This window comes from Talpa europaea (genome assembly GCF_964194135.1).
Source record: "Talpa europaea genome assembly, chromosome: 8".
Taxonomy (NCBI): Eukaryota; Metazoa; Chordata; class Mammalia; order Eulipotyphla; family Talpidae; genus Talpa; species Talpa europaea.
In genome coordinates, this window is record NC_140075.1 from 40,759,464 (window position 1) to 40,776,785 (window position 17,322).

Genomic DNA, 17,322 nt, shown 5'->3' on the forward strand with positions numbered 1-17,322 from the left:
AAAAATTTAGATATAGTAACCAGAAGAGTCTTCAAGCCTAACTGTTGGAGCAATAGGAAGTGAGAGCCAGGATACCTGGGCCGGGCTGTGTGCCGCGGGGAAAGTGGCTTATCCCTTTGGATCTCTCTTCTCTCACCTGTGAGAATATGAACTGGACCGGATCAGGAATCCTCGGAACTACAGAGGTCCCAATGAGGGGGTTACAGGGAAGTCACGTGTCCAGGTTTGGGCACCCCAATCCCAACCCGACCACAGGGGCTCCACTTGGTGATTTAGATGTTGGTTTTGCATTCAAGTCATCAACGTTTTATAGAAAATGGGATTCTATTGCTAAGTGACAAAATGAACTAAGGCTCCCTGCAAATGGGGCCAAGTCTGTATTGGGGTCTGACATGTGAAGTATCCAAGGGAGCCCCTGTGAGTGGTGGTCTCTCCTGGGGAGGCCCCAGAGCAGTGACTCCTGTCTGCGACCTCCTGGCTCCCCCTTCAGGGCTGCCTGTTCCCATCACCTCAGGCCTGCGCTCAGAAGCTCGCCTCTCCTCTTCTGAGCAGAATGGCCGTGTGGTCTATTGCCACAGGCGATGGGGTCTTCCAAATCTCAAAGCCATCAAGGGGGCTTATTACCCCCATTCTGACTTCTTTCTGCCCAATTTCGCAGCTGCGAGGAAGTGACTGGAATGGCTGCAGGTCACCCAGCAAGCTTTCCCTTCCACCTTCAAGTCTGCTTTCCCCTCGAGGTATGGCTCTGAGCAGGCTCTGCCAGGCAGCCCCACCGCCCCTTAACAAATGCCAACTGACCAGACCCCATGCAGGCAGTCAGCACTGGCTGTTTCCTCAAAACTGCCTTCCAAGGAGGGCACGACTGGCCTAATCAACAGCCCAGAAGGGAACTTCAGGGAGCTTAAGCTCCTTGTCGGGGTCACAGTCAATGTGGGTCTGGCTGGCTCTGAAGCCTGTGTCGCAGCACCCCCGTCATCACCAAGAGAGGTGTTGTGGGTTGGTCGATTGGTCAATTCTGTGTAGAGAGAGCATCTCCGGGCAGTCCAGGACGACTGGATGGGAGCCCCACGGCAGCTGCTCGTTCCACTGTCATGAAGGCATTCATATTTGTGGACCTACCCCGGGCACAGCTTTCTTTTTTTCTTTTTCTTTTTCCATGGCCCTAGAGCTCCTATACCACGTATATCCCCGAAACAGAGTATTCTTAATCTACCCATTTTTATTTTTTATTTTGAGACTAAAAATCAAGAAAAATGCTGCTTATGCATAATATTTACTTTCTCTGAGTTTTTCTCTTCTAAGATCAACAACCTCCTTTTCCAGTTTAGCTGGTGTGTGCAACAAGAGAGAGACAGAGGGGGCAGGGGAGAGAAAAGAAAATGTGAACATTAGGTTGGCAGGGGAGGCAAGGTTGATATTTTCCAAGACAAAAGAGGCTTTGTCCTTCACAGTATAGACAAAGCATTAAGTTAAAGAGCAGCCTGGCTACCTGCCATCTTACCTGCCTCTCCCCTCCCGCTCTGGGCAGCCGTTCAGGGCCAGGAAGGTTGCCACCTGAAGTCCTGCTGATGCTAGGGAAGTGGCCAACAGCCACTGCAGCCACTGTCTGGGGCGTTTTCTCTCCAGACAAATCCATCCCATCACTAACCAGAACCTTGACTGTGCACGGGAGGTAGTCTACAAATGTGCACGGAGTCACTGATCCGAAGGAGGGGTTCAACAGAAAGAGTAGCCTCCTTCGCTGTCCCTGCCGCCTCTGCACACCTGTGCTGGGTTATCTCCTTTGCTCTTCAGCAAACCGCGGCATGAGGTAGTGAAGAGGGTCACTGTCAGACTTAGCAATGACCAGGCAGGACCTGAATTCAGGGCAGTCTGATTGGAAATACTGAGTCCTTTATCCACAAAGATCATTTACATGCCCTGGAAATTCCAGCATATTAATATTTGTAAGATAATCCCCAGACCACCTCTGGCAGCCAGATGGATCACAAATCCTCTGTCCAGCTCCGCAGTCTCAAGATGTGAGGTCACACAAGCTCTGGGCCCCTGTGATCCTATCATGGCTCTGGGGGTAATGACGACTCATGATGAATGCAAGGGCAAAATCTGAGAAGGCTTGTAATCAAGACACACGCAGCCTTCAGGAGGAGCTCCTCACCTGCCCAGTCCACCCCGGAGCAAAGCTGGCCACCTCCCCCACAGCGCTCACACTGACAGAAGCGCCATACAACCATGCCGGGAGCTCCTATCTTATTATCTCATGCCTCCTTGTCACCTCCCTAATCACCCTGTCGCATCCCTGCCTGGAAGGCCCAAGGCTTACACGGTTCTATCCATCCATACACTGTACTTTCTCTCCATTCTTCTGTCACATCTCCTCTCCCTCCCCACTTTCCATTCCTCTTCCCATCTTGATGCTTTTCTCCATCAGTTTATGTTTGGGGCTCAAACCACTTCCCTCCAAGTTCCCTCCATGAAACCCAAATGGCACATCGTGATTCAGTGTTCTCCCAACAATGCTGCATGCCCAGAAAAGCAGTGTTGCACATGCCGGACCTGTGTACCAACCCGGACGCTTGTCACAGAGAGAGGCCCAGTTAACAGTGGACACACTAAGCCTTCTTTATTGGGCAGTGTGGGGGGGAGGTGTGGCAAGTGTGTGTGTGGGTGATACAAACACTTCACTGGACCCCCAGCACCTGCTGGCCATTCTGGGTGCCCCCCAGGTGCTCCCTCTGGGGATCCCCCCACAGGGACTATGTTCCCGCCCTACCCCCAGTTACCCCTTTATGCATCACAGTGACTACAGCCAGCAAGGACCTCACCGTTCCATCCTCCAACAGGAGCCGCAGGACTTTGTCACCAACTTTGTAGTCCTTGGCTATTTCAGCAGATTTCCACACTTCCTCAGGATCCGGAATCCAAACCCTGTTGTACTGACCAATAGCAGAAGACAGGCTTAATTTAGCATTTTAAAGACAGAAACACTGATCATTAGATGAGCAGACTCAGGAAGCCTTCTTTTCTAGTAGGTCAGTTCCTTTATTAGGTATACTTGCACTTCATTTTTGCTTCTGAGGTCATCTTTAGTGTCTCCACGATGCCAATCTGCTTCATCTTATAGGTGATGGAATCCCCAAGCCCTTCTATATACACCTTGAAAACGATGCCTGGGGCTGAAAAGGTAATTCATGGGTCCCTTAGTGGGCAGAACTGAGTACTATCTCTAAGAATCAGAGCAGAGATATTTGGTTCACCACTGATGCACTATGGGGATCTGGAAAGGGCATTTAACTTCTTATGTCTCATTTTTCTCATCCATATCATGGACACAATAACTATTTCACAGGTTTGCTGTGTACTTGAGAGTACTTCGCAAAATGCTATGGAGGAATCATTATAGCAGCATTATCACAGTCTGACCACGCTCGTCAGCAGCCAAGGAGGCTCACAATGGGAATAGAGAAGTCCAGTTGTCACTGCCAAGTTCAATTTCCAACAGGTAACCGGTGCACCTGGCCCAGTGCTGATGTGCATATCCTTAGGCAGAACCATGTGACTATGTACTTAATTGTGTTGTCACAAGATTCATTTGTTGAAGTCCTATCCCCATGGGGATGTGTCTGGAGAGAGGACCTTTAAGAGGTACTTTATGAAGCTATAAGGCCCCGATCTGATAAGATTAGCACCCTTAAGAGATAGTGGAGAGCTCACATGTGCACTTTTCCTCCAACTGCACGGACAGGAGAGAGGCCATGTGTGCACACAAGGAGAAGGCAGCTACCTGTACCCAAGGGGAGAAGCCCTCGCCAGCTGCCAACCCAGCCAACACCTTAATCTTGCACTTTCCAGTCTCCAGGACATGAGGAAATAAATATCTGTTGCTTAAGCACCCAGTCTTTGGGATACTGTTATGGTAGCCCAAGCAGAATAACGCCATGTCTAACATTCAGACTCACACACTGGGCAGCGGAGAGTCTCACTCCGCAGAAATCACCACTAGGATGTAAAAGCTACTCAAAATAAAGAAAAGATGACTGCCATGTGCTTATATTGCAGCTGTCATCACAGGGCCCCCTGATTCCCTCCTCTCTTTCCTCCAGGTCTGTTGTGTGCTATATGCACTGACTACTCTCCCTCTTCCAGTCCAACCCCACACCTCGCACTCTCCTGTGACCATCTGTTCACTCACTCTGTCCCTCAGTTCCTCAGTCACTCCTCACTCTAAAACACTTGCTAATGTCCACTGTGTGTGTGTCTGGCCCAGGGCTGGGTTACCTAGAAGGCAAGGCGTCTGCTCTTATCATCACGGTCTTCCTACTAAGTCCATCTCTGAGTCATGTGTGCACATGTGTACATCTGCATCTCTCTGCTCATATGTTAGTGGTTTCTTTCAACAGGGCACCCTGCACAGGACACCCCAATGGGTAACGGGCCAAGGAGATCATGAACTGGGAAACACACTGGAGATGTTAAGCATCACTAGAAAACTGCCCAAGTCCCATGGCACAATAGTCCAGATTCCCAGGCCCGGATGAACCTGAGAGGCCATCCAGCTTCTAACCCTTGCTTCCTGGATAAAAGGGTGCCAGGCCTTCCACTCTGTCCAGGGACACAGCTGAGATGAGTCCCAGCCCATGCACAAGGCATGCAGGGGTGTCTCCTTCCTACCTGCTTACACTCACAGGTCAAAAAAAAATATCAGTTCTTTGGTATTGTCCTCACCAAAACAAATAGATTTTCTGAAGGTAATTGTCAAGTGCATGAACTCTTGGATAGGGAAGATTTGTGTCTTTAGCAGACAAAGTTGCCTGGTGTCTAAGCGCCTGTCATCTTCCCAAATGAACAATGAATTTGCATCAGGTCTCTGGGTAAACACCAAGGCCAAAGAATGACCTGGACAAATGTCAGTTGAACATCTGGCCAGTGGCTGACGGTGTCTTTAAACCATGAGGAGATAAATAGTTCACTGGGCCAAGAGACTGCACCTTTAGCAGATTTAGTTATAAAAAATATTCTGGACAATAAAATTATTACATTTTAATTTTCTTAATTATAGTTTTATGTATTTTATACAATTAAAAGGCAAATACAAAAATATATATGTCCACAACAAGACTTGAATAAAGTATAGTAACTTCATTCGTAATGGTCAAAAACCGGAGCAGACTATAGATGCCTATTCATATGGGAAGGACTTTTTTAAAAGAAATAAATGGTATCCACCTACAATAGAATACTATTTACCGAAAGAACCCGCTACTGATATAAACAAAAACATGAATGAATCTCCAAAGCATAATGTTTAGTCAAAAATGTTTTATACAAGCAGTGTACTCTGCATGCATCTTTTAAATGAAGTGCTAGAACAGGTGAACTAAGGTCAGGTAGGGAAAGCAGGACCGCAGTTGCCTCTGGGGTAGGGAGGCATGCCATTGATCTTGAACACACAAAACATAACATTCTGGGGTAAAAAAAAAAAACCCAACATATCAACATATCACAAAAACAACATGCACAGATGGGAAGCATGTCTCAAACCTCAGAGAACATAGTGTGTGCATTTCACTGTCTGGACATTTTACACAAAGAATGAACATGAAACTCTAGTTAACAGGAAGTGTGTGAAAACATTTAGGAAGGTGTGTACTGATGTATGCAATGTACTCTAAGATTTTTTTTCAACGAGATGGGTTGCAGGCTGGATAGAAGGACAGGAAGAGGGACACACATGTGATACCACAATATGGTAAGATGTTCAAGCTGCAATCTAGGCGGTGAAAGAGCTCACTGAAAAGCTTTCAACTGTGCTATATGCTTATCATTCTCATAGGAGCTTGGAGGAAATAGAGTATGTACAAAACAAAGGACAGGGCGCCAGGGCTAGATTAGGTGAGGAGTAAACCTATTAAACTATTAGTTAATATACATTGTCTCACGTAAGCAAAAATAAATAAAATCAATTGATTGGGTATCAATCATGACTATCTGAGTTATCTGAGTTGCTTTCTTTTCTTTTTTTCTTAATTTTTATTTTTTACATCATTGTTCATTTTTAAACAACATTTGCTTCCCCCCCACCCCCTCAGGTGTAGTCCCCATAGAGTTTCCTTCCCCAAGGCACCCGTGCACCATCACCTCAGTCCCCTGTGCTCCTCCCTCCCTCCCTCTGATCCCTCTCCTTTCTCCTCCCCTGCAGGATGTCTCTGGTTTATAATTGTCTGTTTTTGCTTTGTTGTGTTTTGTACTGTTACTATTTTTTTACACTGATATCTTATTGGGTTTCCCTATATTCCTGCTATCAGTGAAGCCATCTGATATTTTTCTTTTTTTCTTCTGGCTTTTTTCACTGAGCATAATTCCTTCTAGCTCCTTCCACTTTGCTGTGAGTGGCATGAGTTTATCTTTTTTGATTGCTGAATAATATTCCATTGTGTATATGTACCACATCTTCTTTTTTTTTTTTTTTTAAGATTTATTTATTTATACAAGCACTGGGTACAGTCAGCAGAGCGGGAGGGTGAGAGAATTCACCAGAGCCAGAGTGGGGAGCAGAGCAGGCAGAAGGACCGAAGTACACTGCTGAGGGGAGCAGCGGGCGGCAGGAGAGGTCTGCGCGCCATGTGGGACCCTTCTCCGAGGGCCGGGGAGCAGTCGGGGATTGAGCTGGCGCTGCAGAGGCTGCGGGCAGCTTCGCTCAACGCTCAACGGCTGCGCCACCGGGGAGGCCCTGTACCATATCTTCTTGATCCAGTCATCTATTTTTGGGCATTTGGGTTGTTTGCAGGTTTTACCTATTGTAAATAGTGCTGCAATAAACATAGAGGCACAGGTGTTCTTTTGAATCAATGTTTTTGTATCTGGGTAGATCCCTAGTAGTGGAATTGCTGGGTTGTATGGTAGCTCCATTTTTAGTAGACTGAGGAACCTCCAGACAGCTTTCCACAGTGGTTGGACCAGTTTGCACTCCCACCAGCAATGTAGGAGAGTTCCTTTTTCACCACATCCTCACCATGCTTTAATTCTTGACAGCCAGTCAGGAACCATGGCTTGCTGAAATGTGGCATGGGGTGGGGAGCCAAGAAGGAGAGGGAATAGATGGAAGAAAGAGCTGGCTGACCAGTGAGATCTGACAGAGAGAGGAAAATGACCTGATAGGCAATGACACACACACCCATGTAAACAGACCAGTCACACACCTCTCAGACACACACCCACACTCCACACAACATCCTTGTTGCCATGGGCTGCCATGCCCTACCTCAGATGGGCTATTGTAAAGAGTTACTGCTAACCTCATAAAGCTGAAATCATTAACAGAATGTCCCAATTTATCAAGAAATGGTCACTACAGAATTTTAGCAAGAGTCCTTGGAGACTGTTCAAGTTGTTAGTCAGTTTTTAAAACTGCAGAAAGCTAACTTCAGATAAAGGGGTCGCAGCCCACACCGAAATAGGGGAAAGTGGAGGCTTTCTGACGGAAATGGAGCTGGGGGCTCAGCCGCAGTCCAGCAGGGCCTCCCCAGGAACCCTGGGGCTGGTAGAAGTAATGCTAAAGTCACTAAGCCCATCCAAGTCTTTTTTCCCCCTCCTGACCCCGAAATTCAAGCTCAGAGAAGTCAATAACCCATCGAACACCACAGAGTCCCCAGCAGACCCAGGGCCTGGACTCCTACATTCAGCTGTTGTTAAGTGAGCCTGTCCCTGCAGACGATCCTGAACTCTCCACTGCAGCTGTCTACTCGACAGAGCACAGGCTGATCTGTCCCCTGGGTTTGTTCCAGCTACAAGTACTGCTAAGTGATAAGCAGTGTTAGGACACAGGGAGCCAAATGTCAGCCTCTCTCTGGAGCGGACACCAATGGCCTCCCGGGTCCCTGACCGCGCACACCTGTCTGCCGTGCCTCTGTCCGAAAAGCTGCCGGCCAGGCCATTCAGAGCCCCGCAGCTGCCACCCAGCCTGGAAAGCAAACACCCCGAGGTTTACCCAGCCCGGCGGAAGTCACACCCACTCCATCCCGCCCTCCTTCCACACATTCTTCGACTCAAAGGCAATGCCTCAAACAGAAACCGGAGGGAGAGCTAACTTTCCAGCATTTCAGTGGGCGCAAATAATGGGATGAGCTCTCCTATGACCTCCCCAGCGCAGCTCCTTCCAGGGTGGCAGGAGCCCTCTCGGGACCCGCCTGCAGCCGACCAGGAGGGCAGAATGGCCAGGCACTCCTTCCCGGGCGACTCCCTGGTATCCAAGCCGAGAGAGGCTCGGCAAAGCTTCAGGGCCGCTGACTTTAGGCAGTGATATGTTGTCAGGAAGGTGCCAAATGCAGCCACCCCCACACTCAGGTGAGAGAGAGGCGTCTTCTCATGTTGCCCATCTTTCTGAGGGGGTCTGCTGGCATCGGCCACAGAAAGGCTTGAAGGCCTTACATGGAGTATGAGTGACCTAAGTTTCCCTTTTAGTCACTTCCTGGACTGGAGAGGAGTCTCCATAGTTCTGGTCAGCTAGGAGAGGGCCGGGGGTGACACCCTGCTCGCTCTCGTCTTCCTCTGCACTTGTTTCTCCAGGCCCTTCCTGGCTCCTGCCTCCTTCCTTCTCTTCCCAGCCTCTCCAGATAGGCTGTTTCTGGAGCTTCTTGCGTTCCCATGGCTTCCATGACTACCCTGAGCCTCCAGCTGCCCCTCTCAGTGGGTCTGCACCCCATTTCCAATTGTTTCCCAGATATCAGCTCCTCAGTGTCCTTGGACAGTCACAAGTTGCAAGCTCTAGTATTACGCCTGTGGCAAACTTCCTCCTTCTCTATCCTCTTGTCCCTCAAGTCAGAAACCTGGGATGGTGCTGGGCTCCCCATCCCTCCATACACCCCGAAAGCCAATTGGTAGTCGGGTGCTGGAAAGCCTGCATCTCAAACATATTGCCCCCCACTGCCATAGCCATAAATTAGCGCCCTCTTTCCTGTCCCCCACTAATCTTCTCTCGTTAGTGCTACAAGCTGCTGAGTTAGAGTTCCCATGGGTAGGGCCTGGCAAGAGGAAAGCTTTAAAATTCTCCATTACAGATTTTGAAGAAGAGCCTGGCCTGGAAAGCCACTCTCCTACTCAGGCCTCGCCCCCTCTTCAAGCCACCTTCTGCCTAATGCCACCCAAACCACAAGCGGGGTCTAGAACATGTCACGTTCTTCCTTGCCCCTGTGCTGTGTGCCGCTCACCTCCCCCCATCAGTGAGCAAGCTGCTCTGAGCAGTCAAGTGGCTCCAGGCCCTCCTCTGGGGCACTTACCCTGCCCCCTCCATCCTAGGCAGGGTCAGAAGCTTCCTCTACAGAGTGCCCTCTGCCCCTTCCCCAGCTCTCTGGGTAGGTCCCCATCTTCCCCACCTCATTTGAACTTCAAGAGCTTTTTGTGCCCTGGAACCCAATACAATGACTTCCCAATTGCTGGAACTCCGTAAACATCTGTTGATCAAAAATTCACGTTCCCAGTAGTTTGGTTGCACCAATTAAAGCCCAGACTTAGTATTTTAGTCTTTATGACCCTTGTTTTTCCTCTTTTACTAACCAATAATTTGTCTGCATCAGCCAGTTGGCAAGGGGCAGAACCACAACTGTACCCCAGAGACCAGCATACTGCCTCCCAGGGAGGCACATAGCTGCCCTGCCTCCAACACACAGAACACTTGATGACAGTCCACAGTAGGGCCGCTGGCAAGGGGCTATGGCCCCACAGACCCACAGCACTCATGGCCGAGTAGGCCAGATCCAGAGAACAGTTCCACTAGATGGGCATCAAGTACTGAAACTCGCCAGAGTGGTGACACTGCAGACATGCACTGGAAGAGCATGAGGAGCAGGCAGGTGGGGGGCGCTGGGAGCTGGCACAGAGGCAGGACCTAGTGACTGGCCAGTAAGTCTGAACGTGGCAGGAGCCCTAGGGGAGCTCAAGTAGGCAATGGCCAGACCGGTTTTTCTCAACAAGATTTCCAGTAATGGACCCGCTGAAGCAAAGGCTCTGAACATTTCTAAGGCATACTGCCAAACAGTTTTGAAGAGCTGGGTCATTTTACACTGGGACTGGCACACTTCCTCCCAGGAGTTCCTTCTTCCTTCTTGGAACCTCACTTCCTGTGGTTCCCATGCCAGCTCTCCTCTCCTCCTCCCTGGGATGGTTCCTTTCCAGAACCCTCTGTCTCTTCCCCCTCCCTGAACAGGTGTATTCCCCTGTGCCCTGTCTTGGCCCCCTCTCTCTTCACCTCACCTCCTCCTCACCGCCTTGGTTAACTACCACTCCTGGCCCGTCCCCTTCCCCCACCTCCGGCCACCCCAGGGCTCTCCCCCAGGGTTCCCCTCATCCCTTTAACACTTGCAAGGACAAAATTGGCCTCAGAACTTTCCTAAAAATACACTCATCCTCCTGATGCCCATAGTGGTGCCAACAGCACCACCCCTGCTCTCCCTCATCCAGACACGAGCCTCACTGTCATCCTTAGCACCTTCCTCCCTCTTCCTTGTATGGCCAAGTCCATTCTCTCATTCCTGCCTACCTCACTCTCTCCAGACGCTGCCTCCGTCCTCCAGCTCCAATACTGTAGCCCGAAGCCTTTTCTGTATATTAGAGTGACCTAAGATTTTAGTTATTTGACTCCATTCTCTCCATGGGCACAGGGTCCCACGGGTGCTGCCAGCATAGCCAACTTCCTAAGTCATTCCGCACTCAAGACCTTCACTGGAGTACAAAGCCCTGACTATTTCTCTGACATGACCTTCCTCTTCTCAGCCTTAGCCCCCAGCAAGCAACTCCGCACCCTCTAAACCTCAGCAGATAGAATGAACATTTCTCATTTCTCACTAATTAGGAAATTCCTTGAGAGGCAACACTACCATTTAAAAAAAAAATCTTTCTGATCTCTCCCAAGCTTAATGTTTACACACAGCAAGAATTTAGTGTTTTGCAGGAGATAATAAGCATGTCTTCAGGGACGACGCAAGGAGGGAGATTCGGTGGGGCAGACCGTGTAAAGTGGGTGAGTGGGGCAGCCTGGAGGCTCCTGGGGTGGGTGCAGCGGTCACCATGGAACTGGCTGCCTCAGGGATTCCATCAGCAGGCCACCCATCACCCTGGTCTGGTGGCCACCCATCACCCTGGTCTCTAGGGCAGGTGGGTTCCGGTTGTTTAAAAGCGTTGCACGGCCACTAAGACTGCAGGAGAACAGCACCCCTGCCCCGGGTCTAAGTTAAATGTGCCCAAAGTGCCGAAGTCACAAACTTGCTGGCATTCCAGAGAGCCGGCTAAACCTCGGAGGCGGGAGCCGGACGAGGAGATGGGGCGGGGTGAGAAACAAGCAAGGAGGGAATGTAGATTTTGTTTCCATCTAAGAAAGAACTCTTAACAAAGCCAGCTCTCCCAAACCCAAACAGGCAGCTACACAAACAGGGGAGAGTCCCATCTGCGGGACTGACAATCGGGGGCTTTCTGGCCGGCTGGAAAGGCAGAGGCAGTCTAGGACACAGACGTCTTTTGGACACAAGGTGGTTAGGGAAGCCCATCAAGGCCCCTTAGGACCCTGGGGTCTCAGACTCTCCATCCATCCAAGCTCATCTCTATAAAACTCCTCCCTATGAGTTTCCCTGCGTTGTTCCTAGGACCTGCGTGGTACTGAATAAATATCTGTGGCATGAAACACTCTGTGAGAGGGAAGCTCGCACCTGCATTTTCTGCTTCAGCAAAAAGTGTAACTTGAGATATGTCAATCATCAATAACTTTTCATCTGTCAACTTATCTTCCAAGAATAACTTTGTTCAAGAATTTTATCTCCAGCATTCGGAAGATCCAGAAGCGTCTGGTGGCTCACATTCGCACTGTAAAAACAACTCTAGAAGAGAACTAGAGAACTCAGACGCTGTCCCCACAGAACTCGAGTCAATGGAAATGGATCAGAGGGGAAAATCCCATTCTGTTGATTGTATTTTTACTAATTTTACTCGTAAGCAAAAGAAAAAGAGCTTGCTGAAACAATGACTGACAACTACAATTTATAGTTACAGCAAAAAGTGTCTTTTAAAAGTAAATATCAAAATCAACAGGCAACCACAGAGCAGAGGCATCCTGCAGGGCAGGAGGAGGGGGCAGGATCAGGCCAGGGAGGGAGGAGCAGAGGGGACTATGGTGACGGTGCACGGGTGCACTGGTGGTGGGGATTTCACGCGAAACCATACATTGCACAAAAATGAAGGATGATGTTTTATATATATATATATATATATATATATATAAATTGTTTTAAAGTATCTTTTAAAGTACAAAGTTTGGGTATGTGTCTGAGAAAACGGATGGATTCCTGTCTCATCCACCTGAATACTGGGGGCTCCAGACACTCCCCACAGGATGCAGACGAATCCAGCTTCATGGCTATTCCACTGGATTTTTTCCAAAAGGGGCCAACACTTTAACACTCTATCCAAACAATCAACCACGTTCGCCTCGCAGTGCTGGGCATCGTGTGGGAATGCGGCTCTTCCTAGGAAGGGGCAGAGCCCTTCCCCAAGGAAGTCTCCGGAGTCAGCTGCAGACTTCTTGGGGGCCAAGGTGCATGGTCCTTTGTAAACCGTAAAGCGGCGCACACAGGTCAGGTGAAGAGCCTGGGGCTGCACGCCGGGCCCCCTGTGTTCCCAGCGGTCCCGACCACAAGCCCCGGCGGCGGCAGCTTTGGGCACCAGGTGAACTGAGACGCACGTGCCGGCAATTTGAAGGTCAGGGCGGTGCAGCGCGCACCCCGAATGCTGCCGTCCTTAGCTCCTGGTGGGCGCTGTCCAGGGCTTGGGAAGACTATAGATACTCGCCCTCCCTCTGGTTTCGCGTTTTCTCCGTCTCTTGGGGCAACGATCCCCTACGTGACGCCGAGGAGGGGGCCGGGGCGCGGGAGGCCGGGGCGCGCGCGTCAACCCTGGGCCCCGGGCAGCTCCGCCGGGAGGGGCAGCCCCTCGCACTCGGCCTTCCCGTCCCGAGGGGACCCGGACTCCCGCGGGGGCGCTTCCTCCAGGCACAGGACCCCGAGCGGGACCTGGAAGTGGGGGGCCGCTCCCGTTCCCTCCCCGCGGCGCGCGCCAGGCGCACGGGCCAGCCCGGCCAGGTACAGCCCGCGCTCGCCGCGCCCGCCCCCCCGCGCGCCCCAGGCCCGGCCTCGCCTACCTGCGTGTACAGCTCGGCCACCGCCATGGCAGGAGCGGTCGGGGCAGCTCCTGGGCCGCGACGCGCGAGCCTTTGAGGCCCCGGGGTGCAAATCTGGGGCGTCGGCGCCGCGTCAACCCGCGCCCGGAGATCTTGCGGGAGAAGTTTCCAGCCGCCGAGAAACTTTCCCCAGGGCGGGCCCCGGGGGAGGGGCGTCGCCCATTGGCCCGGCCCGGCCCCGGCTGGGCGAGTCCTCGCTGCGATTGGCCGGGACGCGCGGCCGGACAGCGCCCACCTGCTCCCCGGGCGCCGCGCGGCCCCGGCTGCACCTGGCGGGGAGCGGGTGCCGGGCGCGAGCGCTGGGCCGGAACCAGCCCCCGCCGGCCCCGGGCTCGCGCGCTCCCGAACAGAAGGCAGGTGTGTTTGGAGGCATTCCCGGCCCAAGGTTTAGCGTCCTTAGGTCACACCTGTTTGCTGGAAACCATTGCCACAGAAAATCCAAGAGACTCCACCCAACTGTAGAACTTTTAATAAAGTCCAGCTGACCATATTTAAACCAAATATAGGGCCTCCCTGGTGGCGCAGTGGTTGAACGCTGGGTTGCAAAGCTGCCCGCAGCCTCTGCAGCGCAGGTTCGATTCCCAGCCACCGGGCGAGGGTCCCACATGGCGCGCAGACCTCTCCTGCCGCCCGCTGCTCCCCTCAGCAGTGTACTTCGGTCCTTCTGCCTGCTCTGCTCCCCGCTCTGGCTCTGGTGAATTCTCTCACCCTCCCGCGCTTCTGACTGTACCCAGTGCCTGTATAAATAAATAAATATTAAAAAAAATAAAATATAAAAATGAATAATTTTTCTTCATATAAGTAATAATGATTTAGAAAATACCATAGAAAGCAAAACAGAGGCTGTGGGGGTGTGGGGACAAGCAGAGGCAGGGAGGAAGTAATGGACTGTGGTGGAAGATTTTTCGGGTTTTGGTGGTGGGCGTGGTGTGGTAACATACAGCGGAAGAGGTGTGAACCTGTACCCCTAAATCATGTAGTGTTGTCAACCAATGTTGTGCAATAAAAAGTTATTTTTTAAAAAGAAAAAGAAAATAACATATTTACATTATCAGCAAAATTAAAGTGGTCAGAGTTCACACTGGCAAGGATCCACTGGCCTTTGTGGAGAAATGTTTAAATTTCTCTTCAAGGGCGTAAAAGAAGGCCTGGATAAATAGGGTGGCGTGCCATTTTATGGGTGTACAATATTTAATATTGTACAGTTGTCAATTCCACCCAAATTAATATGTAAACCTAATATAGTTGAAATAAAAATCCTAGCACGGTTTTTGAAAAAATATACAATAATGTTATATGGAATAAAAGACCATGTAAAAACTGATATTGTTCTCAAAACAAAGAACAAAAAGGTGAGATTCACCCTACCAGGTATTAAGGGATATCACAAAGCCATAGTCCTTAAAACATTGTAATACTGGCATGGGAATGGAAAAATGAATAATGGAACAGAATGGAGCCCACCTACACAGCCCTATCATATCATAAACCATATTAATAATAAGAGAAACACCAAAATAAAACAATGAGATATCACTTTATACCCATCAGATTGGCAAAAATATTTCTGTTGAACATCAAATGCTGCTCATGCAGCTGGTGGGAATTACACTGATTCTACTTTTCTAGGAAGCAATTTGAGAATATTTAGTGAAAACAAGTTTAGGCAGAAAAAATTCTCACATAATCACCCAATGAGACAGCTTAGTGATGCTCAACACAGCATGGTTATATATCAAAGAGTTGGAAACACTTAAAAATCCATCAATAAGGGAATGAATAAGTAAAATAGTATGAACAGACAATGTGAAATTTCGCAGCTGCTAGTAGGAATGAAAACAATCAACCTTTATCAGGTCGGGCAGATATAAAAGACAGTGTTGAATAGATATCTAGCACAAGTCTTTACATATATTTTAAATCTTACAAAAATTGCAATGCTATATATTGTGCATAAGTACAGTGTATGTGAATACGTGTGGATGATAAATTACAATGCCATTAAATGAGGGGGGTGGCTGTCTATGAGGTTAAGGGAAATGAAATCAGGAGAAAAAAAGGAGAATTAAAAAAAAAACAACTTTAAAATGGCCTATTAAGGACCAACAGTGAAGGGTGACACAATAAGATGATGATGGTAAATTCAATTTTGTGCACTAAAAAAATGCATAAAGAAGTAGGGGCAGTTACCAGGCTGCTCAGAGTTAAGAGAATTTAGAGGTCTAACTCCTGTTTCCTTTCAATAAGATTTTTATTCATGACTAACATACACAGAAAAGTACACAAATATTAAGCATATAGCTCAGTGAATCCTTACACAGGGAAAACAACACTGACACACTCAAGCAACCACTCAGATCCAAACTTAGAACATTTCCAACATTCTAGAACCGTCCATGTCCCTTCAAGTCTTCCGACCTCAAAGATAACGCTGTTAAAATTTCTATCACCATTGGTTAGTTTGATCTGGTTTTATAAATGGAATCATGTGTGGAACTTCTCTGCACTTGGCTTTTTACATATTTATCCATGTTCTTGTATGTAGCTACATGTTCTTGTATGTTCTACATGTTCTTGTATGTAGCTACATTTTACTATTTTTTGTTTCCATTGTAGAAATTTACTATTTCTAGTAAATTTACTATTTACAATTTACTATTTTTTGTTTCCATTGTAGAAACATTCTATAATTGATGTATTCATTCTCTGATTAAGGTTTGGGTTTTTTCAATTTGTGGTTATTATGAATAATGCTACTATGAACATTTTTATTTCAGTTTTTTGATGTGCAGATATATGCATTGCTGTTGGCTATATAAAAGGAGTGGGATGGTGGGTCATAAAGTATGCAGTATTCAATTTTAGTAGTTACTGTTAAACAGTTTTGCACAATTGCATCTATTTATATCTATACCAACAGTTATGTGTGAGAGTTTCAGTCACGCACTATCTTCATTAATACTTGATAGTCAGTTTTTAAAATTTTAACCTCTCTGATGGGTGTATTGTGATACCTCAATGTGGGTCAATTTGCATTTCCATGATGGCTATTTATTGAGCATTTTGGTATTATATTCTCTTGTGAAATGTCAGTTCAAGTGTTCAGTCCACTTGAACTTCAGTCCACTGCTATTTAAACAATTTTTCAACGAGCTCTATTTTCAGACCCATGCCACTTACAGTGCTACCTGCTGCCTCTGAATCCTATTCTTGTCTTTCAGATTTTTGCAGCCTGACCTAGGTTGCTTACCCGCTCCCCCTCTCTGCCAGCTTTGGTTTCAGCCTGCTTGGGCCATGAAAATAAACGACAGTGGTCTACCTGTTTTTCATCTTCTGAAATGTTGTTGCTGTTATCTCTCCTCCATTCTCTTTCTCTTAATGAGTTTGTTATCATTTATTGTAGCTTTAGGAGGAAGGGGGTGGGCTGGAGTGTAAATGTGCTTCAAATCCACCATCTTTTGTTATATATTTCACCACAAATCTTTTTTTTTTAATTTTTATTTTCCCCATACAATTGCAACCCCCTTATTTTGACCCCAATCCCTCCCCTCCCGCCCCCTTCCCCCCATAGAGTGTCTCTGGTTCATAGTTGTTTGTTGATTTTGATTTTCACTTTCTTATAGTTATTCTTTTTCCTGGTCCCTTATTTAAGTTTTCTAGATTCCTGCTATGAGTGAGACCATCCGGTATTTTTCTTTTTCTTTCTGGCTTGTTTCGCTGAGCATGATCCCTTCCAGCGCCATCCATGTTGCTGCAAATGGCATGTGTTTCTCTTTTTTGAACGCTGAGTAATATTCCATGGTATATATGTACCACATCTTCTTGATCCAGTCATCTATTTTTGGGCATTTGGGCTGTTTCCAAAGCTTAGCTATTGTAAATAGTGCTGCTATAAACATAGGCGTGCAGGTGTTCTTTGGAATTGATGTTTCTGTGTCCTTTGGGTAAATACCTAGGAGTGGAATTGCTGGATCATATGGAAGCTCTATGTTTAGTAGGTCAAGAAATCTCCACACAGCTCTCCACAGTGGTTGGACCAGTTTGCACTCCCACCAACAGTGCAGAAGAGTTCCTTTTTCTCCACACCCTCGCCAACATTGGTT

The 17,322-nt window shown here is 48.3% G+C and overlaps 1 protein-coding gene across 1 annotated transcript in view; it reads right to left on the reverse strand.

Moving 5' to 3' along the window:
• The window catches only part of MYO5C (myosin VC), a gene marked incomplete at both ends in the record, with an annotated part of 89,608 nt that extends 76,401 nt beyond the window's left edge, over positions 1-13,207 (reverse strand). The window contains 2 exons of the mRNA XM_084240159.1: positions 2,826-2,936; positions 13,181-13,207. Of these exons, the coding sequence (XP_084096285.1) occupies positions 2,826-2,936; positions 13,181-13,207 (138 nt within the window). The remainder of the gene's footprint in view (positions 1-2,825; positions 2,937-13,180) is intronic.
• Positions 13,208-17,322: the final 4,115 nt, after the last annotated feature.